The sequence below is a fragment of the Mauremys reevesii genome, linkage group 6 (genome assembly GCF_016161935.1).
Source record: "Mauremys reevesii isolate NIE-2019 linkage group 6, ASM1616193v1, whole genome shotgun sequence".
Classification (NCBI taxonomy): Eukaryota; Metazoa; Chordata; order Testudines; family Geoemydidae; genus Mauremys; species Mauremys reevesii.
In genome coordinates, this window is record NC_052628.1 from 53,042,422 (window position 1) to 53,070,396 (window position 27,975).

A 27,975-nucleotide genomic window follows, 5' to 3' on the forward strand; every position below is an offset into this window, starting at 1 on the left:
GTCAAAAATTCTGGGTAACTAAAAGTTATACTTACCAATGGAATACCAATTTTCAAAGAATTAGAATACAATAAAATGAATAAAGTATAAAATAGTATGCAGGTACTCACCAATCCAGTAGAAGTACTGCACTGCAGTGTGCTTGGTTTCTTGAAGTACTTACGTGTATACAGGTAAAGTTTTCTATACAGTAGGTTATCTTATGACACTACATATCACTATGGGCAGTGCATGGCATACACCCAGACCACTAAATATACACTTAACTCTAAATTATACTGAACATAATTTAATCTTTCTTTGATGATTTGGAAGACACCTCAGTATCTGGCAGTGCCTCAGTGTCATCATTATCAACATCAATTATCATTGTAGATGTAGAAGGTGTAGAAGATTGGGTTGAATCTGTAATGACCCTATGACACACCCTAGAAGATGCTTTTTTGAATAAATCCCTGATATCAGCTTGCTTACTTGTCTTCTGCCTCTTTTGCATAAAAGTAGAGTGCACAATGTGCAATTGCATAACCTCCTGGGCAGTATATTAGTCCCAGTTACTAGATTGTATTGGGAGATATCAGAAATGCCAGTTAATAGAGCTTTCCGGTTGATAAAGTGCCAGATAACGCAGGTTTTTGTGCATATAAATGTTGAAATGAATATAAATATACAGCTTTTGGTACTGTAACATCAAGGAATGAAGGTAGTTAGTCAGAACAAGTAAACAAAGACAGCATACTTAGCTGCTGGTGGCTATTAAAGAATGTTTACCACTTGCATCAAAAGCTGCATCAAAGACTTGGCCAACACAATCTTGTGTTTGTTGTACAGGCCAAAACACTTGTAAGCATCTTATTACTACTTGTCTGAGGCTCTCTTCATCCAGTTGTGAAAAGCAAAGAGCTTTTATAAATTGTCCCATTACAGGAGCACCGAAGTCTCTGTAAGATCTTTTCTTTCTAATATTGTTTTATCTACAGCAAAAGAAAACTCCACTTTCCTTTAATGATCTGATCTTGAAGCATCTCTGAAATTGTCTGAAGTATTTCATTTGGCATAGTGTTACTCAGTGGCAATTTCAGAAGAGACAATGCTACTTTGCATTATATCACCTTATATTTTTCCATAGAGACGTAACAGGGCACCCCAAGGACTTCTGGGGACCCTTTGTTAAATTTCCACAGGCAAATTGAAGGGAAGGTTGGGCTGAGTTCCCTGCTTCCAACGGAATTCAGCTCAACTCTGGACTCTGCTAAATAATCCTTGCTAGAGATTAGTTTTATTCCTGGGGTTATAAAAGTACTTCAGAAGAACAAAATATTTTCCTTGGGCATACTTGCCATTTTTGCAGTCTTGTGTATTTTCTAAAAGATCTCCAGTCCCTTTCCCCCGGCCATCCAAGTTCTCCTCACGGAACACCTCACAAATTCACTAGGCTTTTCTGGAACAAAGTAGAAATATTTCCAGCAAATGCACTTAATATAACCTGATTTGCCATTTGGTTCTGCTGCTGCTCCCTTATATTATGGGTATGAGGAAGCATTTTTGTTTCAAGGGAAAACAAAAGAATATCCTCTGTCCCTCACTCCTCCACACAACAAGCACGTTCACCCTTACCACAGCCTAAGTGGGGAGAGGGAATTTTTGTGGGACCTACTAGTCCAAATATTGGCATCATATCATTGCCCTCATATTGTACATATTCATTACTTTTTGTACAGCTCCTTAAGGGCCAAGTGCTTACAAAGACCAATTTATTTTTTCAGATTAATTTAGTACTCGTGAAAGGTACTAGGACTGACAGCTCTGGGTACTGAAACTGTTTATCCCCAGAATGGGTACACCACAGGCAGTGCAACATCCCCCCCACAGCCTACCACTATGCTTGTTTTTTTGACCTGGCAGGAGTACTTCCAGAGATGAGGAGGTAGTTTTAGACTCCATAGGCCAAATCCAATTGCTACTGAAGTCATAGAGCATTTCCATTTACTTCAAGTAGAGTTGGATCATGCCCCATGTCCATTCAGTTCTCAGTCTTTGTGCTGAGACTTACATCAGTGCTAATTATTGCCAGATGTGGTATTTATTGTGATATGGACACCCATCTCCTAGGAAATGAACTGAGTTCAACCAATGGCCACTGAACAGACATCAACTGGTGATAGCTGGGCTGCCCTGGGTTGGATTTGCACAGGCCATCTAGAGGCAAAAGGTGCTGTATTACTAATTCTCCAGGCCAACCAGTCACCTCACCATTCTGAGAGAATCTGGAAACAATCTGTTGTAGCCTAAATCATAACTGAAGGTGAGGGAACAGGAACCCTTCTGTGCCTACCTCTGCTTCATGGAGTAGTTGCTGCATTCAGAGTTCCTGAGCTTATTCACTCACTTACATTTCTGACACAGCTCTTAAAAAAAAACTTGCCACTTATTGCCTGACAGCAAATATGCCAACAGTTAGCTGATAAATAAGAACTTCTGTGAAGAGTGACAAGACACTAACCCTGTTGCAGATTGTCTGCCTGGCAGACAACAGTGAAGCATGTTTTCAGCCAGAGGAACTGGAAGATTTATTTACTTTTTGAAAATCATTCTTGTCTGGTTACCTCAATTCTGAACTAGAACACAAATTTGAAGGCTTTTTCCTAGTTAAGATTTTTATTGACAATTATTTTTAAAAGAACATAAATACACACATGGTACACTGTACTTGGAAGTATAAAATTAAAAAACAAAGAAAGTTTTCTCCCCTGACAAATCCTGTCCCAAATGTCCATTTGGTTAACTAGTACAACAATGGGAATAACTAGATCCTAATTATTTCACTGTATGCAAAAAACCTTTGATCAGTTTGATCAGCAGATATGTATAAGACCATAATTCAGCCAGGCAGTTAAGCATATGCTTAACTGTAAGCATAAGAGTAATGTCATTGACTTCAGTGGGACTCATATGCATGTAAGTACCTTCTTGAATAAAAGTCTGTATTTCTAGGAAGAAAAACTAGATGAAGAGCAGAAAGTTGATAATGGGAGATATAATTTTAAAATTGAGACTTGTCTAGTGGCTAGAACAGAAGAGTAGGGGTTACACCAACTGAAGATCTGACTAAGACTTAGAACTTTTCGTATCTACTTTTGGCTATGTAGCTGGCACACTTTAAAAAAAAGGTTTCTTAGGAAGAGATGTTTCAAAAGTGTCATCAATTTTGGGGTGTCTAATTTTAGATATTCAGAGCCTGATTTTTCACTTGTAAATCTCATTGACTTTAGTTGAGGTTGTGAGTGTTTAACACCTCTAAAAATCAGGTCCTGGGTATCTAAAGTTGGGCATCCAAATTAGAGGAGACTTTGAAAAGTTGTTTTTTTAAACACCTCTCTGTACTCTCAGTTTATTCATCTGTAGATGAAAAAACATTTCCTTTCGAAGATCCATCAGCCGAGGGCTGTTACTGAGATAGGCACCTCAGAGTCCATTGCAGTAACTTGTTGAGTAGAATCTTTAGAATTTAAATTTCTTCCCCCAGCACGTGGCACAGATACAGGTCGCAAAAACTGGATTTGCTTTTTCCTCCACCATGAGTAATAGGATAGACTCAGTCTGGGAAAGAAGCTAGGACTCAGCTCAATTGGAGCTAGGTGCCTTAATACCTCTGAGGATCTGAACCTTAGTTCTTATCTCATAATCACCTTTCTTCCCCCTTCCACCTCTTCCGCCCCCACCCAAAATACTGTTCTCTATATTTGCTCTTTATTTTTTGCATACTCCATTTCCAAAGTAACCTAGAAAATAATGGTAATTAGCTGTATAACCAAGCCACGGTATTTTATCTGTAGATTCCATTGTTAAATATCTATTAGCTTGGCTCTTCAGATGAGTTATAATGGACTGGTAGGTCTGAAAATAGGCATAAGCTTTTTCAGGGGGTGAGGAATAGAGGGGGACTACTTCTGACTGATGCCACTTTGTAGCCTGATGCCCCATCTCCATGACATAACGTGAGCAGAGAGTTACTGTACACTGGTAAACAGCTGCTGCATTCACGGCTGTCCTAAAGCGTTGCCAGATCTATATGAAAAGTGAGATCTCTGACATGCTTGTGGATTTCAAGAGAGTCAATCCTGATTTACGCTGATGTAAAGTGAAAGGCGAATCAGACCCATTGTCTTCAATAGATGAAAGAAAATATTTTGTTTCAATTCCCATTCTAATAAAAAAAATTCACTGCCATGATTAATATAAAAAGAAGTTGTTACAACAATGTGTGTGAAAACAATTTTTGCACCTTTTGCTATAAATATGCTAGTTTATTGCATTTGTTCCTCTCCATATCCTGGATCCTATGGGATTGTGACATCAGTAGGCCCAGTAAATACAAAGGTTATTTCCTCACTCCCCGTCCTCTTTGCTCTCATACTTTGCTCTCATTGAAAAGTTTTCCTCTCTCCTTCTTTTGCTGCTATTTGTCCACAGCAGTTGCTTCTGCTTTTGCAGGAGGTGCTGATTCTGTTCAATTACTCTGGGTGGGGCTGGCAAGCTAAGGGAAAAGAACAAAAATAAAAGTTGACAATCTTGTGTCCAGGGCCAACATTAGGAGTTAGCTGCTCTGTGACATACAAACCTTAACCCACAGTTCACAATCTTTTAAAATCAGGTGGGTGGGGGCTGCATGCATGCACTCACACAGGCATGGGGAGTGAGGATCATTAAATAATCTCAACTCCAAAACTGATAGCTTAAGCCTCATACAAGAAGACGTATGCATCATCTGGGCATCACTACTACCACATACATCAGTACTAAGAGACAAAATATTTGTCAGTCTAGTCCTATCTATAAAGGCCACCACGCCACTTTCCTCCAAAAGACTTCTAGAATGAGAAAAAAAAAGTTAAAAGAGCAGAAAACAGGGGGTAAGTTACAAAAAAAATACATTGGTTTCTCCTCTCAGATACTAGGAGGGTGGGAAGAGAGAGCTACAATAAAAGGTGAGTTACTTTCCTTGTTGTGCTTCTTCTTTTCCCCATCTGATCTATAGGGAAAGTCAAGGGCAAACAGCAATACCTAGAGAAGGAAATACCTGATTGTACTGGAGAACCTTGCAACTGAAGAAGGCTCTTGCCAAATGAGGGGCAGGCCTCAGGGGCATCACTAGATGAAATAGGGGTCTTTCCAACAATAACGAAGGTACCAATCCTGAGAGACTAGCATTTCTGCTGAAAGAAACCAGGAAATGGCAGGAAAGGTAAAGGACACCTATTGTGATGTGGGATACATTGGACAACAGGACAGGGAGAAAAAGACTGTTGATAGGAGAGAAAAGGTTTCCTCTAAGGAAGAGAGAATGCCATCAGGCCAAAAGAAAAGACTTTTGGGGTTCAGAGTGTAGATGGATCTAGAGACTCAAATGACACTGAAAAATTGCTCTGGCCCAGTGAAGGGAGGGAGCCGAACCAAAGATGTCTGATAGAGCCTGAAAATTGTCAAGAGAGACAAGGGCCTTTGCCATTCTGGTGTCCAGTATTATCCCCAGGTGTGAAAGGACCTGAAAAGGGAAGTAGATGGGAACTGTCCTGATTGCAAAGGAAATTGGGATGCTTGATACTTCAGAATCTTGTCCTGTAACCATTTCAGCACATCTGGATCAGGATGTGGTTGCTTTAAGTAGGTCTACACTTGTGGCAGTGTGTAGAATACAGACACTGCACACCCAGTTAGCATGGGTATAAATAGCAGTGTGGACCATGAGGCATGACTTAGGTGAGTAGAGCACTTTACATGCCTGAACTCTAGGGCATATGCCCTACACAGTTCTCTATACTGCTGTTTTCATTTGTGTAGTGTCCTGCTGCCAGAGCCTTTCCCCACTTCAGTTAAAGGCTCTGGCAGCAGGAAAAAGCTCTGACAGAGGGGAGGCATTGGGGAAAGATTTCTGCAATGGGGACCTGCTGGAGACTCCCCCAACTGGAGCTTTTTGCTGCTGCATGTAGCTACACATTTCAGTGACAAGAGAGGCTAGAGCCTGCTTTTACTATGCCCTGTAGCTACGAATATAGTTCCTGTACCCTACATGCCACTATTTAAGTGTAAACAAGGTGTTAGGGAAAGAGATATATTACCCTCCCCACACTGATGAAGGTTGGCCACCAGAACCATTAGGACCTTCCTGAAGACAAGAAGGTCAGGCAAAAGATCGAAGGGAGCTATGACAATCTAGTAGTGCTGTTTGGAAAACATGGCAACAGCCAAGTGGATGGGAATGTCCTGAGCTCAGCTGAGGAAAGAAAGTTGCCTCATAAAATGGACAGGAGAATAAGTGTGAGGGATTCCATTTGAAAGCTGCATTTGCAGAAGTTCAGGAAACAGAGTTTGAAGATAGGCAAGTGTGTTATTGGGTACTCTGCCCTTAAGAGCTGAGCTTCCCAAAACAAGAGAATGGGCAGAGCCCTATGAAGCTCATTATGCACAATTAATTGTAACCAGACAGAATAAAGCAGCTCTCTTGGAAGCTCCATCAGTAATCATTGAGTAATCACTACACACTCTGCTGTGCCCAAACTCGCCCTGCTTCAGTACCTTCCTTTCCAAGGGTCTATCATCTTTTCCTGTACTCCACTCTAACCTTCCTGGGTTACTCGTCAGTCTCAGCACACTCAGATGTGATAAGAAACAGCAGTATTCCCCTTCAGAAGCTAACTTTCCCCTAACCCCTTGGAACGAGCTGGGTCTGTCTTATACAGACCCCCATGCCCCTCCCACCTCCAGCAGCCTCAGAGGATCATGGTTAATAAGATCCAGCTGGCCTGCCTACAGTTGGTTGAGGCTTTTTGTTTGTTTGGTTGGGGGTTTTTTTTGGTGATGGGGGGGGAAAGAGGGAGGAAGGAGTTCCCCAACCCATGTGACAGTTCACTGTCACAGGACATATAACTGCCATTTGTGCCTTTGAAAAATCTCCCCCCTAGTCAGGGATGAAAGTGAGCTGGTACTGGCCCATACGCAGCCCACGTCCCTGCTCCTTTTGCCTCCCATATCGGCGGACCAGCCGGTAGGGTCCGTACTGGCAGGGCCATCGATGGGAGGGTACGGGGGATGAAGGGACGTGGCAAAGGACCCTCCTTAAAGTGTTGCAGTGGTCGGAGCCCCAGGCCCTTTTAAATCACTGCTGGAGCCCTGGGAGGCAGGGGCCAGGCAGCGTAGATGGGCTGGCTGAGGCAGGCTGCCCCCAGCCCCACCTCTTCTGCACTAGGCCCCACCCCTTCCAGGGGTCAGAGCCAGCCCCAGTACCAGTAAGATTTTATTATTACGTTCACCCCTACCCCTAGTTAGTCATTAAATGGCTCAATTTTCAGAAGTACTTAGAACTAGCCATTCCTTTTCACTTCAGTGGAAGCTGGAGGTTCTCAGCATGTCTGAAAATCAGGCCATCAATGCTTTATTTCCTGTATTTTAAAACTGTATAAAAAGTACAGTATACAAAATATCTGTGATAATATATTCACTTATTAAGGAATTCCTGATGAGTTCTCTGAAGAGATGACTGCATTAGACTCATAATTATATGAAGAGCTGGGTGAATACTGATGCAAAATTTATGCGAATATTGGTTCAACATTTAACGAACTTTCTTCAGCCATTTTCATGCCCTTTGTGGGAGATTCTGGCCCCACTGAAATAAATGGAGACAGGATTTCATTCCTTGTTTGCTTTCCTTGAATACCCATGCAAAGTGAATTTTAAGTACTCCCCCACAAATATTCACGCAAAGTGAGTTTTAATTCCACTTACCACAAAGCTTCATGCCAGAAATTTGATTATAGTTACATTCATTCACTCAGAATACCATGTGATTTCAAACAGCAATCAGTAAATGATACTAATGACAAGAAATAATTTTGAACAAATAAAATCTAAGAAAATTGCAATTTGTTTGCAGAAAATAGAAAATTTAGAATAAAATATTTGTTAGGGATATTCCCTCTTCTACTCATGAGTAACATATACATGAATCATAGTGTTTATGATATACTGTAGATAAGACATAGCTAACACTTCTTTCTGGTTTTGTGGAGAGGCGCTATTTATTTTACAATAGAAAATGTCACAATATCAATATCACCTTTCAACCAGTTCCTCCAATTTTGGCTTGGCTTCCACTCCTTTTCCAGGATGGGCAGCCATTTGCTGTCACCACCAAATGGACTGAAGCATTTTGAGAACTATTTTTATGTCACTTACAAAAAGGCTAAAAGGATAGATAGCCAGGAAAAGAGCTATGCACCCAAATCAAATAACTTATGCCAAAATAACACAAGGACAAGCAAGTGATGGAGGAAAGTGGTCAGAGTTTCTAAAGAACATCTGAAATAGAAGATCAATTTAAATTCACCAATTTATGCAATGCAGTGGTGATTTTATATAAAATATGTAAGGACAAGTGACCTCGTGTCCATGTGATTTAGCTGCTGCAAAGACTATGCATACTAAGGGGAGATAGACACTTTCAGGTGCTCTGACTCATTTTAGAGGCACAAACTTCTTCAACATTAGCCAACAAAATGCCTCAAAAAGCTTTTAAAAACATGATAATTAGCTTTTGGAATATCAAAAGCTTTCTCCCTCTCTGAAAGAAGTGAGGAATTGTTTTTAACCTGGCTAAACCCAACAACAAAATTAGGTTGACTTTATGATAGAGTTGGTATTTCCCCGCCCCCTCACCCCAGGTCAGAATGATACCTGTGCATCATGTAGGCACCCTACATAGGTGATGGTCTTGGCAAATGAATCTTATGGGCAGGAACATTCCCAGCCAGTGCATGTAGAGAAGACAAACCTGGGAAGATTAGGAGAGCATTTACAGGTTCTGCATATGACTGTACTAAAAGCTCTGTTGAATTGCTACAGTGCTGTTTGAGTCAGTAACAAATTGAAGCACTTTATAAAATTTGTAGCTCTTCAATAATTTTGAATCACTCTAAAGTGCTCGTGCTGCAACCCATATACTCTTTCTTAACCACTGCAAATATATAAAAGGCACATCATCAAAATGACAGTAATCAGCCCACTCATTCTCAGGTGTGAAATTATTCTGTATTCCCCCCACACACCTTGTTTTTGTTGTTTACCATGTGCAAAAAATGGTCATAGAGACACAAAGGAAAAATCCATTTTTGACATCCCCATGTAAGCAAATTTCTAGAACATTTTTAGATAAAACCATTCTCAGCTATTTTATGCCAGGCTGGCTAAGCGATCATCTGATGGTCTTTTAAACAGCCATCCCATGAACAAGAAGAGAAACAGGAATGGGGTTAAATGAATCTGCAGGTATATTCCTCTTAATTGTACAAGTGTTTTGTGTTGATAGTGAGGGCAAAAGAAAAGGTATACATGGAACTGTAAAGTGATGTTGTGTGTACTAAGACATACTAGTATATATTAAATTAATCATTTTCCCATTACCCACACCACACAGTGGAGAGCAGTATTGAATTGTCTAGTACAGGTGTTCATAACTGAAGTCCATATACATTTCTGCAGGTCTATCCACCTTCTTTTGCATGCACAGTTACTGTGAACATATGTGCAATTCTGTCCTTTGTAAATGTAAACCTTTGTTTTAAATGATTTGCATGTGCAGATGTGATGATTGTGCATTACACAAAAAGGCTGGTGGACCTCAGGCCTCAGTTTATGAATATCTAATTTTAATACAACTACTTTCCTTACACTGAAAACATATTCCTTTTCAAATTCATCAAAAACACCAGAATATAGGTGGTGCAGTAGGTTAACACTAGCACATTAACTTTGACACCAAAGTTCAAATTCAGATTTCTGTCACCAGTTGTAACAATCTATTCTCTGTGGGCCTGATCCCAAAAGCCATCAGTCTCTCACTGGCATACATTACAAAACCGCAGCACAGTTTGCCATACAAGTTTGTCTTTGCCCAGTAGCACTGAAATAGAGATGGTTACCGAGCTGCCTTGCTAGAATTGCAGAAGAAACTTCTGACATAGTTAAAGTAATCAGATAAACTATGTCAGCAAAAATGAGCAAGGTGAGCCAGTTGCAAACTAAATGGGCAAAACAGCAATAAGTAAGATAGCTTGGAGGGCATATGCACAAGAGTTCAAATCTCTGGGGAACAGCTTCATGCAGCTCTAATCAATTTTTAAATGTGCTTACTTTCATTTTTTTGTAACTGAGTTCAAACTAAGTATTTCACACTAATTTTGTAACTATTTATTTGCATCAAAAGACATGATAAACCTGTCACTAAATTGCCAACACTTCAATTAAGATTTCTCTTCCTTTATTAAAATTAATCAAAATCCTTTCCTTTGATTCAAATGGGTCTATGCAGTCATGCATTGATGTGCATGCCTGAACTGCCTGTTTACTTTACTGGGGTTCTGGGCACACAACAGTAAGAGGAAAAATCTCAAGTGCCAGAGAGATATATGGAGTGAAAACTGGTTTCAGATTGGTGTTCACATTACTATAAATACAAGTAAAAACAGAAAACAGGAAGAAGCAGGACCAGACTAGGTGGTCTGGGGAAGATGCTCTTAAACATGAGGACTGGCAGCACAAGCAAATGACATTCCACAGGCGTCCCCAGACAGTTTAGTAGCATTATGAAAGAGGGGTCTGCATGTGTGTGTGCTCACCCACACCTTCCACAAGATTAAGGAATTGCAGTTCTCTCAAATCTGTGTAAAGAAAATCCTAACAGCATAGGAGAGGAAATGGGCAGAAAGGGGTTACTATGGTATGGAATAGCCATGCCCTCCCAATTCCAATAATTCTTTAACTAACTGGGTTAAGTATGAGCATTGGCCCAATGGAATGCATATATATTTGGAGAATATCTGGGATAGAGGGGAGTGGTAGACTAGTGGAGAAGTCAACTGAAATTGAAATCAGCGAACATTGCATTTAGAACCTGACTTCTCCTTCAGTCCAAGTCACTGGGGATGTGGCAAGTGAAAAAGAAAAAATTTGGAGGAAGAAAAATGTTCTCTGTTACCTAAAATCAGTAGTTTTAATGCATTTGGAGACCACTGTTTAGAGCACTTCCTATCAAAGGATGCTTCTTCTGTGTTCAGCTTTAGAACATAGTGTTAATGTAAATAAATCCCATGTTAGTCCCAGAGGGACACTTATCTGACTTGAGTTGCTGTTTGTGCTAGCTTTTTTTTTTTTGGTGGGCGGGGGGAGGGGCGGGAACATTCATGTGTGTCTGTCTGTCTCCTTCACTTGGAACTCTAACATAAGCACATAAGAACTCTATGGGAGCTGCAACTGATCAGCACCTTTGAAGTTCAGGTTACTTTTATAGATGCCCAAATATGGATTTAAGAGGCTAACTTCAGATATCAAGGTTTGAAAACTTTGGCCTAAACCTCTCTTCATATGTTTCTCCAGCTATAAAATCGGATAATGATATTTACCCACAAACCTGACACTGTTTACATTTCTGATTCACGGCCAGTGCAATTCTGTCAGTTCAGCAGTGGAAACTTAATTTTAAACATTTTTTTTAATTGACAGACCTACTAGAAATACATTGAAGTGATTATTTTAAAACTTCCTGAAGAAAATTCATTTGCATAGTGATAAGCTCTCATATACAACAGCACTAGTCTATTTTCAAAGCATTCACTTTCTACCATATTTTTTCTCCCTCATTCTCTTCCAGTTAACATTTTACACCAGCAATAGTTATTGTGTGCTCTTCATCTTTAAAGGGACACTGTCAACATGAAATCTAGTCAATTTGTTTGAAACAAAGGTAAAAGGTTTCAGATATTACACATGCCCATGGGTTCCACTGCCAGTCTGAGTTAAAAGTAGAGTTTTCCACCTGACATGATATGAAATAGAGAGACAAGGTAGGTGAGGTAATATTTTTTATTGGAGCAAATCCTTTTGTTGAGAAAGACAAACTTTTGAGATTATACAGATCTCTTCTTCAAGTCTGGGAATGGTACTCATTGAAGGAGAAACTGAGGAATCATCTGCACCTCTCATGCTCCAGAAGAGACCACCTCCAACTAGAACTAATCTCATACTCCCACACACTGGAAGGAAAAAAAAATCAGGAAACCTACCTGAAGATCAGGCAAGAAACCCAAAACAACTATCAAAAACCCTAACCACAGATATCCAACAAAAAACAAAAAGCGGAACCAACTACAACAACTCCACACCTGCGGAACTATTAACTAAGGTTTGTAACCTGTCCTTTAAATCGGCTTCGGTACCCGATGACTGGAAGTTAGCTAATGTAACGCCAATATTTAAAAAGGGCTCTAGGGGTGATCCCGGCAATTACAGACCGGTAAGTCTAACGTCGGTACCGGGCAAATTAGTTGAAACAATAGTAAAGAATAAAATTGTCAGACACATAGAAAAACAAACTCTTGAGCAATAGTCAACATGGTTTCTGTAAAGGGAAATCGTGTCTTACTAATCTATTAGAGTTCTTTGAAGGGGTCAACAAACATGTGGACAAGGGGGATCCGGTGGACATAGTGTACTTAGATTTCCAGAAAGCCTTTGACAAGGTCCCTCACCAAAGGCTCTTACGTAAATTAAGCTGTCATGGGATAAAAGGAAAGGTCCTTTCATGGATTGAGAACTGGTTAAAGGACAGGGAACAAAGGGTAGGAATTAATGGTAAATTCTCAGAATGGAGAGGGGTAACTAGTGGTGTTCCCCAAGGGTCAGTCCTGGGACCAATCCTATTCAATTTATTCATAAATGATCTGGAGAAAGGGTAAACAGTGAGGTGGCAAAGTTTGCAGATGATACTAAACTACTCAAGATAGTTAAGACCAAAGCAGATTGTGAAGAACTTCAAAAAGATCTCACAAAACTAAGTGATTGGGCAACAAAATGGCAAATGAAATTTAATGTGGATAAATGTAAAGTAATGCACATTGGAAAAAATAACCCCAACTATACATACAACATGATGGGGGCTAATTTAGCTACAACGAGTCAGGAAAAAGATCTTGGAGTTATCGTGGATAGTTCTCTGAAGATGTCCACGCAGTGTGCAGAGGCGGTCAAAAAAGCAAACAGGATGTTAGGAATCATTAAAAAGGGGATAGAGAATAAGACTGAGAATATATTATTGCCCCTATATAAATCCATGGTACGCCCACACCTCGAATACTGTGTACAGATGTGGTCTCCTCACCTCAAAAAAGATATTCTAGCACTAGAAAAGGTTCAGAAAAGAGCAACTAAAATGATTAGGGGTTTAGAGAGGGTCCCATATGAGGAAAGATTAAAGAGGCTAGGACTCTTCAGTTTGGAAAAGAGAAGACTAAGGGGGGACATGATAGAGGTATATAAAATCATGAGTGATGTTGAGAAAGTGGATAAGGAAAGTTATTTACTTATTCCCATAATACAAGAACTAGGGGTCACCAAATGAAATTAATAGGCAGCAGGTTTAAAACAAATAAAAGGAAGTTCTTCTTCACGCAGCGCACAGTCAACTTGTGGAACTCCTTACCTGAGGAGGTTGTGAAGGCTAGGACTATAACAATGTTTAAAAGGGGACTGGATAAATTCATGGTGGCTAAGTCCATAAATGGCTATTAGCCAGGATGGGTAAGAATGGTGTCCCTAGCCTCTGTTCGTCAGAGGATGGAGATGGATGGCAGGAGAGAGATCACTTGATCATTGCCTGTTAGATTCACTCCCTCAGGGGCACCTGGCATTGGCCACTGTCGGTAGACAGATACTGGGCTAGATGGACCTTTGGTCTGACCCGGTACGGCCTTTCTTATGTTCTTATGTTCACACCTATAGAACACCTCTGTGGAGAAACCATGACACAAGATCCACCACATGGACACTACATGACACCCTAAAATCATCACTTCATCAAGACTACTCTCCAAGAGACTGAACTTCTGCCCTATCACAGAGTCATATACCATACTAACATGTGGAGAACTAGAAAAATTATTTTGCTTACACAAAATTTTTTCACAATGATGATGACACCATTCACAGCTACCACATCCCCACTGACAATCATAAGAAAAAAGAATCCGCTTACTGGACACCCCAGAGTGGACGAAACCACACATTTGATCATTAAATTGATTGATTCTGGAAAAAAAATGGACTGAAATCCTTAAATACACCCACCACAGTCTCTTCACTGCCAAGAAGACAGCTATATAGTCCCTGAAATCCAACCACCAGATAGTGAAGAAACCAGCAGATAAATGGGTGCCGTTGTAATCTTCAACCACGATGACTATGTCAATGAGGCCAATCGACGAGATATCTGAGATACAAAGACGATATTTTCATCCTCTGGACAGATGACCTGAACTCCCTCATAGATTTCCACAACTTCAACCACCACTCATCCAAACTCTCTCTAGAACATTCTCCACTAACATCAATTTCCTGGACCCCACAGTCAGTTTCAGCAATGGAATCTTACAGACAACTATATGCAAGAAACCCTTAGAACATCACATCTACTTTCACAAATCTAATAACCACCCCAAACACCCCAAGAAATCTGTTCTCTCCAGCCAGGCACTCGGATAACACAGAATATGCTCCAAGAAGAAAGTCTGGGATATACACCTTAACACACTTAAAATCACCTTCACCAAAAAAAGGACACTCCACCAGAGAAGTAGATTGCATCATGGAATGGGCCACCCAAATACCCTGAGAGAACCTGCTTCAATAGAGAAACTCGCCTCCTCCCCCATAGTTGCCACCTACCAACCCACACTGGAACCCATATGGGGTATCATTAAACAATTACAAGCCAGTCTCAGTGAGAACTATGTCCTGAAATCTTTTTTTCCTGAACCATCTCTTCTGGCCTTCAAACAACCTCCAAGCCTTGCCAAACTCATCAGCAGAAGCAATCTCCCCACAGATGAGGACAAACCAACTCAAAGCATCACCAGACCCTTCCAAAACAACAGATGCAAAAGCCAGCACTCAAAGTCAGTCAAACTGACAGGGCAGGCAGGTCAATGAGGGAGTCAAGAGCCCATCTTCCATGTGAGCGGTGGCTGCCAGGGAAGATTAGAGCTGAGCAAAGGAAAATGCAGCAGGCCAGAGCTAAGCTGGGGGGAGAACAGAGGGCCAGAACCAGAGGTGTCAAAGAAGCAGCTCAGAGGCAGAGCTGAGCTGGAGGCAGAGAAGCTGCCCAGAGCCAGGGAGTTAGAGCCGTGGAGACCAGCAGCATCAATGGTGAGCCAGGACTGAGCTACAGGGGGACCCATGGGACCAGAGCTGGAATAGCGGAAGGCTGGCCACACCACAAGTAATACTAGAGCTAAGTGTGGTGAGCAACTGGGGATCCTGGGCAGAAATGGCCCAGTGCAGGGAGATGTCACCAGACAAGAAAGCCCTGAAGGCCAGACTTGGAGGGGCGGGGGTGCATGAACCTGCTGGGATGGTTGATACTGGGGAAAAGAGTCCTGCCCCTAGAACCTGGGGGTATGTAGTCACTACCAAAGCAGGTGTCTTACCTGCAGTATCACTGCAACACAGCCAGGTCCTGGGGAGGAGGCCTGGTATATATAAGGAATAGACTGTAATTTTCTTAAGTTCCAGAGACTACTGTTCATGGTGTTCCCCATGCCCATAAGGTGGGGTTCCTTCTTCTTTGAATCTTTTCCATTTTTCCTTTGTTGTGTTTGTGTTTTTACAGTCGCTGTTTAATAAATTCTATTTGGTTTAAACTCAATGTAGTGATCACTCGGTCAGGGAAGTGGCCAGTGAGGAATGGGGACACCCTAGCCGCTGTCCTATGTGACCCATGATGAGACCAGGAATCCTGTTCCCAGCCTTATTGGGGTTATGAGGACTCTGCCACAGGAGATTTGAAGAGGAGTCCTTGAGGTGAACCAGGCATCTGGGTAAAAGGAGCTGGGATGGGGACTCAAATCCTTTTGCTGTCTGATTACATCATGGTAATATAGAACCCAAGAAAATTCCCCAATAGTGGGACCATTCTCTCACTTACATACACATGCCTATCACAACATGTGGTATACCTCATCCAGTGCACTAAATGCCCCAATAATAACAACTATGTGATTGAAACAAGACAATCATGTTCTTGAATCAACTCACACAGAAAAATGATAAAAGACAAAAACACTACATCACCCATGGGTGAACACATTTCACAAAGTGATCATTCCATATCTGACCTTTCAGTCCTCATCCATAAAGGAAATCTGCACAACACATTCAAAAGACGAGCTTGGGAGCTTAAATTCATAATTTTGCTAGACTAAATATCATGGGCTTAATAAAAACACTGGATTTATGGCTTATTACAGGAACCTGTAACCTACTAACCCCCCTTTTTTGTCCTACAAAGGTGTTAACAGGCCACCTCACTTTGAATGGTCTCTTACAATACATGTTAACTACTTATGCTAAATAATCTGTTACACCCTGTATTTAGCTGTGAAACTGGTTCTCTTCCCAGAGCTGTGAAAGATCTCCATGTAGCTGGAAAGCTTGTCTATTTATAGGACCAGAAGTTGGTCCTACAACATAATATTACTTCATCCACCTTGTCTCTCTAATGTCCTGGAACCAGGACAGCTACAAAAACACTGCAAACAACTGTGTGAAATACCCACACAAAATAAAAAATGAATCTGACCAACTATACAGTATCGACCGACTACTGGGAGATACAGTGAAATGGACTGTACACTAATTGCTGCCAAATACACACCAAAAAAATCTAACCTTGCAGTTGCAGCATTCTTAAATGTTACTTATTGCAATAACAGTCACTGCACAGAACTAATTCTTTGTCTGACTGTGTCCCTTTAAATATAATATTTGGGTTGTTAAGAACATGATACGTAATTGTGATTTAAGGTACATCAGCTGTATATCACTGTGAAGCTGAGTGAGGCCTAATTAGTGCTTGGATAGAAGACCTCCAGAAAAGGCCAAGGTGCCAGAGGGAGTAGAGTGTGATATTCAGTAGACAGCACTCTTCCCTTTGGGTAGGCTGACCAGACAGGAAGTGTGAAAAATCGGGACAGAAGGTAGAGGGTAATAGGAGCCTGTATAAGAAAATGACCCAAAAATCGGGACTGTCCCTATAAAATCAGGACATCTGGTCACCCTGCCTTTGGGTTACATTTGATGCTGGGGGAAAGTGTTGCTGCCAGTGCAGGCTTCTAGAGGAGGTGTAAGACAGATCCTAACAACTTAGTCATTAAAAAGCTTTTGTCGCTTCCCATAAAAATATGGGTATTCAGCTAGGATGATGGGGCTAATTTCTATTTAGGCATCTGCATTTTGTTCTTATTCTCCTTGCAGCTTCAATTACCTACATTCTTCTTCTTTACTTCTTGCTCTTCCGGGTTGTGCTACTGTGCATTGTTCCATCCCAAAAACGTATGCATTATCTTGCTGGGGGCATGATTCACATATGCACACACAGCCTCCAGGTAACTGTTCTGGGATCTTTTGGGATGAAAGGCACTTTATTAATCCATACTATCAGGCAGACTTATACAAGGGACAAAATACACACAGTTTGGAACCAGTTTTCCAGTGACCCTGTTTATAACAGCAGACTTGTGAAGCTGTTATATGTATCCTGATGCTGTTTTATTGACTGTTGGGACGGACGCTTAAGTGAAACCTTCTCCATATTATGGGGTTCTTTGTAGAAATAAATTTTTTTTTTAAACACATTATAGCTGAAGGTAACGTGTAATAGCCAGTTATACTGCAGGCTCTAATTCAACAAGGTACTTGAGCACCTAACTAATTTTAAGAGCACCTAACTAATTTTAAGCACATCTTCCATCCTCTCCCCAACTTTATCTGACATTCCTCCCCACACCCACCCACCCAACAGTGTTCAGGCTTTTACTACATTTAGCTTACAACAATATTAGAACAATCTTGCTTGCTGCTGCCTCTCAAATTTTGAGACCGATGCTGTAGTTTGGCATTTTTATTTTTGAGTATAGAATATTAAACCTTAAATGAATAAATGTTTTAAATTTCACTATTCACACTTTCATATACAGCAGACAAGCTTTAAAACAGATAACTGGCAGACAATTTCTTTCAGTATTTTGACAATTCTATTTTTATTAAGTATATGGTAAACCATTCAAATACAAATGTTTCATAGTTATTTTCTCAGGATTTGATAACCCTATCACATAGAACACAGAAATAAACCTTATACAATTTTTTACACTGTTGATTTAGAAGAATCAGAAGATAGATGAAAATTAGGATTCTTGAAACAAGCCATCTATTGTCAAATTGAATTCCATGTAAGCAACACACTAGCATGTAGATGTCCTGACCATTTCAATACTTTTATTTCTCAATATTTCACAACTTCAGAAGCTTAACATGAACTAATTCAGATGTGAAAAGGTAAGAAAAGTAAATGAAAAAGTTCAACATGAAGGAAAGCATGTGTCTGTAACTTTTCCAAAGTACCACTATTCCAAGCCACTTTCAATTTTCATGTTACAGAATCTCGTTACTTGCAGTTTATAATAAATATTTGATATTTTTAAAGAGCTGAGTAATTAAGTGAACACAATAGATTCAGAACATTGCACAAAACAATCCATGCAGGACAAGGAAACCATCATTCCTAAACTGCAAACTCCACAATCACATCCCAAGTATGAGGGGAAACAGCAGTTGGGGGTCTGATTTTCTTTTTTAATAAATTTTAGTTTAGTTAATAAGAATTGGCTGTAAGCATGTATTTGGGTAAGATATGAAATATTCATTAACCTGGGAGGTAATGTATCCAGTCCTTAGGAATTGGTAGAACTTTTTTAGCTGATGAATAAGGTTTTCAGTAATCCTCATCATATTTGACTTGGGTGTCTGGGTGGAGGCCTAAGGCTGGGTTACTTTAAGGGAACTGTGTTGTTGGCTTCTGGGTAACTTGTGAGGTATTACAGAAGCTGTTTTGTGCTGGCTTGGTAAATCCAAGTATTGGAACATTGACTAGCTTTGGGGATTGTCTGACCCATTCTTTGCAGTTCACCTTAAGTGACCTTGGTTGGCTTCCCTGGGACTCCGGTCACACCCCGATACAAACAAATTAGTACTTCCCCTTTCACAGAGTTAACTAGCGATTTTAGGGGGCAGTAACTATCACCCATCATCTCATACATGTTGGTCCAATCAAAACATCTCTATTACATACTGTCATCCTGACTTTATCTTTTAGGAGCAGTCAGTGTTCTATTATCCTTGGGGAATGGTTTTGTACCATCCTTAATATCAAAATGTTCTGGTACCACTTGATATCAGGATGTGTTTGTGTGTGTACTCTGTGAGTAGCACTTCTTAGGGATGTGTATTTCTGCAATATCAGCCCTGTTTCTTGCCAGATTCTGTGAGCCTCATAGCAGGCCTCTGATACAAGGGCTTATGTCTCAGGCTCTCTTCCTACGACTTGCATCCGACGAAGTGGGTATTCACCCACGAAAGCTCATGCTCCAAAACGTCTGTTAGTCTATAAGGTGCCACAGGATTCTTTGCTGTTCCTACTACAGTAGCTGTACTGCTTCACAGGGACTGCACCATCAATGAGACAAGATGCCTTCAGTAAAAAGGGAACAAAATCAGGTGCAGGATTTAAGACATCTATTGCATGGACACGTTCCACCATCCAGAAAGGGCTTTGCCTCTGAAAATCCCTTGCCCCAAAATACCACCATGGAAGGCTACAGAGTAACAAAATGGTGGGAAATGCCAATTATTTTGGAGAACCTGGTTCCTTCAGAACATCTTCCTCTAGGCACTGACCGTGAAAGAAAACATTTGTGTACTCTAAATCAAACAAGAGCTGAGATGGTAAAATCTGGTAACAATATGACCAAATGAAAGCCAAGGAATGACCCCAACTGCGACTGTGGAAAGTCTAAGCAAACACTCGAACAGTGGGTGATGTAGTGCTCTGTCAACATCCTGTATGCCTAAGGAACTATCTGAGGTAAGTGAAAACAGCAGATCTTGGCTGTGGTTTTGGAGTGATAACCTATGATGATCTTGAATTGTACAGCCCCCCCGCCCCAATTCAGCCAGCTACAGGAGTAGGACATATGTGCAGTGCTACAGTTCCAAGCTTCTCTTCTCCTGCAGCTTCAACTACTGGGCATCAAATTGACGTTCCTTATCCCAAGCAGTATGTAGCCTTCGCGGGAGCAGGAAACAGGCAAAAGAAAAAAGTTGAGATGGAAAAAGGATTCTAGAGAAGAGGTAAGATGGACAGAAAAGTGGCAACTGTGCCAAAACATGACACGAGAAAGACAGAGGCACGTCTTCCAATCTACCTTTGGGGCCTCCAACTAAAAAAGGCTGAGAAACACTGCACTGGATTATCAGAATCATCTCTGAGCAAGTTGGAATACTTCAAGTGCCATTACCAAAATCCAGTTTTCAAGTATTGTATTAACAATTAGGAGACCTAGGGAGTGGCACAGAATTCTCCTAATGTATTCTGCAGCCACCAAAAAAACAGCCATCTCTAAAAATCCTGTTGTTTGCTTTCTCACATAAGCCAAGGAGTTAATGTGTAATGAGAATTGAGATTTGTATAAAGAGGGCATGGAAAAAGAAATAAATAAGGGACTAAGAATAATTATATCTTAATTCTGAGAACTTCAAAGAAGACACAGTGGGTAATCTAGGTTCTGAATTTGGAGCTGCCATTCCAGACAATAGTTTGATACAGAGCCAGCACACAGAAAAGCATTCGCTAGAAGCCAGATAGAGACTGATTTCTCATAACTTCAGCAATGTCTCCCTTCCTGTCAAAAACTTCCACTTGTTCTTGAAATGAGAAACTCAATAACAATCTTATGTAACCCAAACTAGGAAAAATGGATCCTTGGCCCTGTGACAGACTAATATCATGGACAAACCTTATGGAATTAAGATACACAATTCAGTGAAGTTAAAACATATTGAATTTAGTTTAATACCTTTGTGGTACATTGTATTAAAAATGCAATTGTGTATGTGTTGTCATAGAATTGTATGACTGGGGATGCTAATATAATTCTTCTGTTATGAGCCCTTTGAAGCCACCTCCTGGACAGGATCACATATACTAGTTCAAACTGGATTCTCCAGGGACCAACAGAATTTTGGATAAATAGTCTGTTTTTAAAAGGCTCAGGGCCTTCTTCCTGATCACTAAATGGACAGGACCCCTGTCAAGGTTCCTCCCCCGCTCTGAACTTTAGGGTACAGATGTGGAGACCTGCATGGACACTTCTAAGTTTAATTACTAGCTTAGATCTGGTAACACTGCCACCATCCAGAAATTTCAGTGTCTGGATCACTTTGCCCCCCCAAAACCTTCCCCTCCTGGGTAGCCTTGAGAGGCTTTTTCACCAAGTTCCTGGTGAACACCGATCCAACCCCTTGGATCTTAACACAAGGAGAATTTAACACCCCCCCCTTCCCCCACCAATTCCTGGTGAGTCCAGATCTAATCCCCTTGGATCTTAACAAAAGGAAAAAGTCAATCAGGTTCTTAAAAAGAAAGCTTTTAATTAAAGAAAGAAAGGTAAAAATTATCTCTAAAATCAGGATGGAAAATACTTTACAGGGTAATCAGATTCATATAGCCCAGAGGAACCCCCTCTAGTCTTAGGTTCAAAGTTACAGCAAACAGAGGTAAAATCCTCTCAGCAAAAAGGAACATTTACAAGTTGAGAAAACAAAAATAAGACTAACACGCCTTGCCTGGCTATTACTTACAAATTTGAAACATGAGAGACTGATTCAGAAAGATTTGGAGAGCCTGGATTGATGTCTGGTCCCTCTTAGTCCCGAGAGCGAACAACCCCCAAACCAAGAGCACAAACAAAAGACTTCCCTCCACCAAGATTTGAAAGTATCTTGTCCCCTTATTAGTCCTCTGGTCAGGTGTCAGCCAGGTTTACTGAGCTTCTTAACCTTTACAGGTAAAAGAGATATTAACCCTTAACTATCTGTTTATGACAACCCCTAGTCCCTAGAGGGCCCCAATCCTTTGGGAAGGGTTGGAAGGACTGGTACTACTGGGCCCCCTTAAGTCATAAAAACAGTCATACTGGGTCAGATCAAAGGTCCATCTAGCCCTGTATCCTGTCTTCCGACAATGGCCAATACCAGGTGCCCCAGAGGGAATGAACAGAACAGGTAATCATCCAGTGATCCATGCCTTGTCACCAATTCTCAGCTTCTGGCAAACAGAGGCTAGGGACACCATCCTGGCTAATAGCCATTGATGGACCTATCTTCCATGAATTTATCAAGTTCTTTTTTGAACCCTTTTATAGTCTTGGCCTTCACAACATCCTCTAGCAAAGAGTTCCACAGGTTGACTGTGTGTGGTGTGAAGAAATACTTCCTATTAATTTCATTTGGTGACCCCTAGTTCTTGTGTTATGAGTATAGCACTTCCTTATTTACCTTCTCCACACCAGTAATGATTTTATAGACCTTTATCACATCCCCCCATAGTCGTCTCTTTTCCAAGCTGAAAAGTCCCAGTCTTAGTAATCTCTCCATTCCATACTCAATCATTTTTGTTTTCCTTTTCTGAACCTTTTCCAATTCCAGTACATCTTTTTTGAGATGGAGCAACCACATCTGCATGCAGTATTCAAGATGTGGGTCTACCATGCCTATATATAGAGAGGCAATATATTATTTTCAATCTTATCTATCCCTTTCTTAATGATTCCAAACACTGTTCACTTTTTTGACTGCCCCTGCACATTGAGTGGATGTTTTCAGAGAACAATTCACTACTCCACAATCTCTTTCTTGGGGTTTAAATTAGCTGTTACCACTCATCATTTTACATCTATAGTTGGGATTATGTTTTCCAATGTGCATTACTTTGCATTTATCAACATTGAATTTCAACTGCCATTTTGTTGCCCAGTGACCCAGTTTTGTGAGATCCTTTTCTAGCTCTACACAATCTGTCTTCGACTTACCTATCTTGAGTAATTTTGTATCAGCTGCAAATTTTACCACCTCACTGTTTATTCCTTTTTCCAGATAATTTATGTATATGTTGAATAGGACTGGTCCCAGTACAGACCCCTGGGGGACACAAGTATTCACCTCTCTCCATTTTGAAAACTGACCATTTATTCCTACCCGTTGTTTCCTATCTTTTAACCAGTTATCAATCCATCAGAGGATCTTCACGCTTATCCCTGACAGCTTACTTTGCTTAACAGCCTTTGGTGAGGGCCCTTGCCAAAGGGTTTTATGAAAATTTAAGTACACTATATCCACTGGATCCCCCTTGTTCACAGGCTTGTTGACCCCTCAAAGAATTATAGTAGATTTGTGAGGTATCATTTCCCTTTCCAAAAAGCATATTGCCTTTTCCCCAACAAATTATGTTAATCGATGTATCTGACAATTTTGTTCTTTATGACAGTTTCAACTTGTTTGCCCAGTACTGAAGTCAGGCTTATGGGCCTGTATTTGCCAGGATCACCTTTGGAGCCCTACCACATTAGCTATCCTCCAGTCACTTGGTACAAAAGCTGATTTAAAGGATAGGTTAAATTGATAGGTTTCATGAGGGATGTACCTGAATACTTGGATGCTAATATCTGAACTGTATCAGTATATATATTCACCTAAATTTAAGTTAGTGCTGATTATGTACTATATGTATTTTATGATCTTTAAACCAACCTTTGTACTTTAAATCTGTCCGAAGTTCCTTTGCTTTCATGCAGCATGGCTGCTGACCCTTGTGGTACCCCTTTACCTGCATCCACCATGCAATTTTTTCATAGATGTCCATGTTTCCACAGCTGATCCGTAGCTGCGGGTGCACAGCCTCTTCTCCCCACAGACCCCGTTGATCCACTGACTGCTGGCTACTGTAGGCAGGAGAGCATCTAGGGTGTACTCAAAGTCTGGGTGCTTGTTCTGATCAGAAGCTGTGATGAACTTGAAACCCCAAGGAAGCCCCTTGCATGGGTTCTGGAAGGACTGCACCAGCCACAGCCCACACTACAGTTGAGGTGATTTCAGGTAAGTTTATTAGCATGCGTGTAGGCTCTTTTATTGTTTTTATGCTCTAACATTTTTTTATCTTAACTGGGTAGTAATTTATAAGTGTGTGCCATCATGCTGTTAACTGATTCAGAAAAGAAAGAAAGCAGTCCTGGTCAGGCAGACTGCCTGTTGCTAGGGATAACACAGTGAAGGCAGGAAAGGAAGAGATGCACGTCTCCACCCATGGGAGGTGAAGACCACAGACACTGGAAGCCTGGAGATATGTCTACACTATGAAATTAGGTCAAATTTATAGTTTTTTTAGAAATCGTTTTTATACAGTTGTGTGTCCCCACACAAAATGCTCTAAGTGCATTAAGTCAGTGGACTGCGTCCACAGTACTGAGGCTAGCATTGACTTCTGGAGCATTGCACTGTGGGTAGCTATCCCGCAGTCTCCACTGCCCACTGGAATTCTGGGTTGAGATCTCAATGAATGCCTGATGGGGCAAAAACAGTGTCGCGGGTGGTTCTAGATAAATGTCATCAGGCCCCCTCCTGTGAAAGCAGCGTCAATCATTTTGCACCTTTTTTCCTGGGTTACCTGTGCAGATGCCATACCATGGCAAGCATAGAGCCTGCTCAGATCACCATCACTGTATGTCTCCTGGGTGCGGGCAGATGTGGTACTGCATTGCTACACAGCAGCAGCTCATTGCCTTTTAGCAGCAGACGGTGCATTACAATTGGTAGGCGTCGTCGTCGTCATACACCTGGGTGCTCTTTTAGCCGACTTCGGTGAGGTCGGTCAGGGCACCTGGGCAGACATGGGAGTGACTCAGTTAGGTCATTCCCTTTTCAAGTTTCATCTCATGGAGACTCAGCCCTACTGGCAGTCGTACTGCACCATCTTCTGGCGAGCACCCAGGAGCTGATGATGGCTAGCAATCGTAATGCACTCTCTGCTGCTAGCCTAAGATGAATAAGATAGATGGAGTGGATCAAAACAAGAAAGAGACCAGATTTGTTTTGTATTCATTTGCTCCACCCTCTCTCCCTGCCTCCCTCTCTGAAATCAATGGCCTGCTAAGCCCAGGGTTTTGAGTTCAATCCTTGAGGGGGCCATTCTGTGACAGTTGTTTGTGATTCTCCTTGATGCAAAGCCACCCCCTTTGTTGATTTTAATTCCCTGTAAGCCATGTTGTCAGTCGCTCCACCCTCCCTCAGAGCAATAGCCCAGAGCAATTGTTTCGTGCCTTTTTTCAGCACAGACACCTTAGCACTGGGAACATGGAGCCCGCTCAGATCACTGCGGCAATTATGAGCACTGTAAACACCACACACATTATCCAGCAAGATATGCAGAACCAGAACCTGCAAAAGCGAAACCAAGCAAGGTGACTGCAGTAGTGACGAGAGTGATGAGGACATGTACATAGACTTCTCACAAAGTATGGGCCCTGGCAGTGTGCATATCATGGTGTTAATTGGGCAGGTTCATGGCATGGAACGCTGATTTTGGGCCTGGGACATAAGCACAGACTGGTGGGACTGCATAGTGTTGTGGATCTGGGACGATTCCCAGTGGCTGTGAAACTTTCGTATGCATAAGGGCACTTCCATAGAACATTGTGACTTGCTTTCCCCTGCCCTGAAGTGCCAGGATACCAAGATGAGAGCAGCCCTCACAGTTAAGTGAGTGGCAATAGCCCTGTAGAAGCTTGCAATGCCAGACAGCTACCAGTCAGTCGGGCATCAATTTGGAGTGGGCAAATCTACTGTGAGGGCTGCTGTGATCCAAGTAGCCAACGCAATCAAAGAGCTGCTGCTATCAAGGGTTTACAGGTTAACATGCAGCACAAACCCAACCCCCCCCCACACACAATTCTCTTGGATCATAGCCACGCGGTGGGGGGAGGGAGTGAAGCCAACAGCAGGGAACATTTCTGTTCAGCCACAGGCAAACAGCCCAGCAGGAATGGGCACCTCTGGATGTCTGCTTAATAAAACCACCCTATTTCAACCAGGTGACTATGAATGATATCACTCTCCTGAGGATAACACAAAGAACAGATGTTTCAATGCCAGCAAACACCAGGACCATATGCTGCAATGCTTTGTTCTGCAATGATTCCTGACTATGTGCTACTGGCCTGGCGTGGTAAAGTGTCCTACCATGGAGGATGGAATAAGGCTGCCCTTCCCAGAAACCTTTTTCAAAGGCTTTGGGAGTACATCCAGGAAAGCTTTATGGAGATGTCCCTGGAGGATTTCTGCTCCATCCCCAGTAGCTGTACTGGCCGTGAATGCCAGGGCAAATCAATCATTGAACAAGCTTGCTTTTAAACCTTGTATAATATTTACAAAAGGTAAACTTACCAGAGGTTCCTTCTCCGCCTTCAGGGTCCAGGAGCCCACCTTGGAGGGGTTTGGGGGGGGGGGGTACTGGCTCCAGGTCCAGGGTGAGAAAAAGATCCTGGCTGTTGGGGAAACTGGTTTCTCCACTTCCTTGCTGTGAGCTATCTTCGTCTCCAAAACCCGCTTCCGTGTTGCGTTCTACTCCATTGACGGAGTCAAAGCACAGGGTTGGGGTAGTGCCGGCTGCATCCCCTAGAATTGCATGCAGCTCATCATAGAAGCGGCATGTTTGGGGCTGTGACCCGGAGCGGCTGTTTGCCTCTGTTTTTTTGGTAGGCTTCCCTGAACTCCTTAATTTTCATGCGGCACTGCTGCGAGTCCCTGTTATAGCCTCTGTCCTTCATTCCCTTGGAGATTTTTTCAAATGTTCTGGCATTTCGTTTACTGGAACGGAGTTCAGCTAGCACGGATTCGTCTCCCCATACAGCAATCAGATCACGCACCTCCCATTCGGTCCAGGCTGGAGCTCTTTTGTGGTTCTGGGACTCCATGGTCACCTCTGCTGATGAGCTCTGCATGGTCACCTGTGCTGATCAGCTCACCATGCTGGCCAAACAGGAAATGAAAATTCAAAAGTTTGCAGGACTTTTCCTGTCTACCTGGCCAGTGCATCTGAGTTGAGAGTGCTGTGCAGCTCAGTCACAATGGAGCACTCTGGGATAGCTCCCAGAGGCCAATACCATCAAATTGCGTCCACACTACCCCAAATTTGACCCAGCAAGGCTGATTTCAGTGCTAATCCCCTCGTCGGGGGTGGAATTAAGAAATCGATTTTAAGAGCCCTTTAAGTAAAAAAAGGGGGGCTTTGTCGTGTGGACGGGTGCAGGGTTAAATCGAGGTAATTCTGCTAAATTAGACCTAAAATCGTAGTGTAGACCAGGCCTGAGAGTGGGTGCTTTTGCTTGACCCACGGAGGATGAAGATAGGTGCAGTTGTGTGAACTGTGATGGTCACCCTCCTCTAGTGGCTAGTGAGCTACGAAGTTTGAGAGTCTGCTATTGTTTCTAATTAATGAGTTCAAGATTAGTAGGAACAGAGTTCAATTTCTACCATTGGCCCAGGGTAGGGGCATTGGTTAGTTATTTATTTTTGTTAACCATAAAGTATTACAAAAATCATGATTTTAACACAACATAGAAAAAAAGATCAAACCATGCTTAGGCCCCCAAGCCTGTCAAAACAAACTAGTGAATAGATACTGGCAGTCACCCACTGAAGGCATCGAAGGACAGGGACAGAGTCTTGACCACATTGTTATCCTTGCAGGATAAGGGCCTTTGTTTGTATTCTTATATTTTTAACCCTATACAAGAGAATCTAAAACGGGCTTGGGACCAATGGCTGCAAATGACCAGGTAAAAATCTCTTGTTGGACTGGAAATGTCTTAAATTCCACATACAATGATACAAAGTACCGGTAAACTTTAAAAATAAGAGGAAACTCCAACATTTAAACTGAGAACTTGTTACCAATATTGTTCAAAACCTCACAAGAGCTAC

At 41.7% G+C, this 27,975-nt stretch overlaps 1 protein-coding gene across 5 annotated transcripts in view; it reads right to left on the reverse strand.

Moving 5' to 3' along the window:
• Positions 1 to 1,405: 1,405 nt before the first annotated feature.
• TMEM161B (transmembrane protein 161B) overlaps positions 1,406 to 27,975 on the reverse strand; it is a 100,480-nt gene continuing 73,910 nt past the window's right edge. For 2 of the 5 annotated variants that reach the window (XM_039543213.1, XM_039543216.1), the window contains one exon: positions 4,220 to 4,537. In XM_039543213.1, coding sequence (XP_039399147.1) covers positions 4,511 to 4,537 — 27 coding nt within the window. In that variant the 3' untranslated portion in view covers positions 4,220 to 4,510. Of the gene's footprint in view, positions 1,442 to 4,219; positions 4,538 to 8,814; positions 8,831 to 17,349; positions 17,506 to 27,975 lie in introns of those variants that run through there. The other 3 variants (XM_039543215.1, XR_005600098.1, XM_039543210.1) reach the window with 3 other exon arrangements.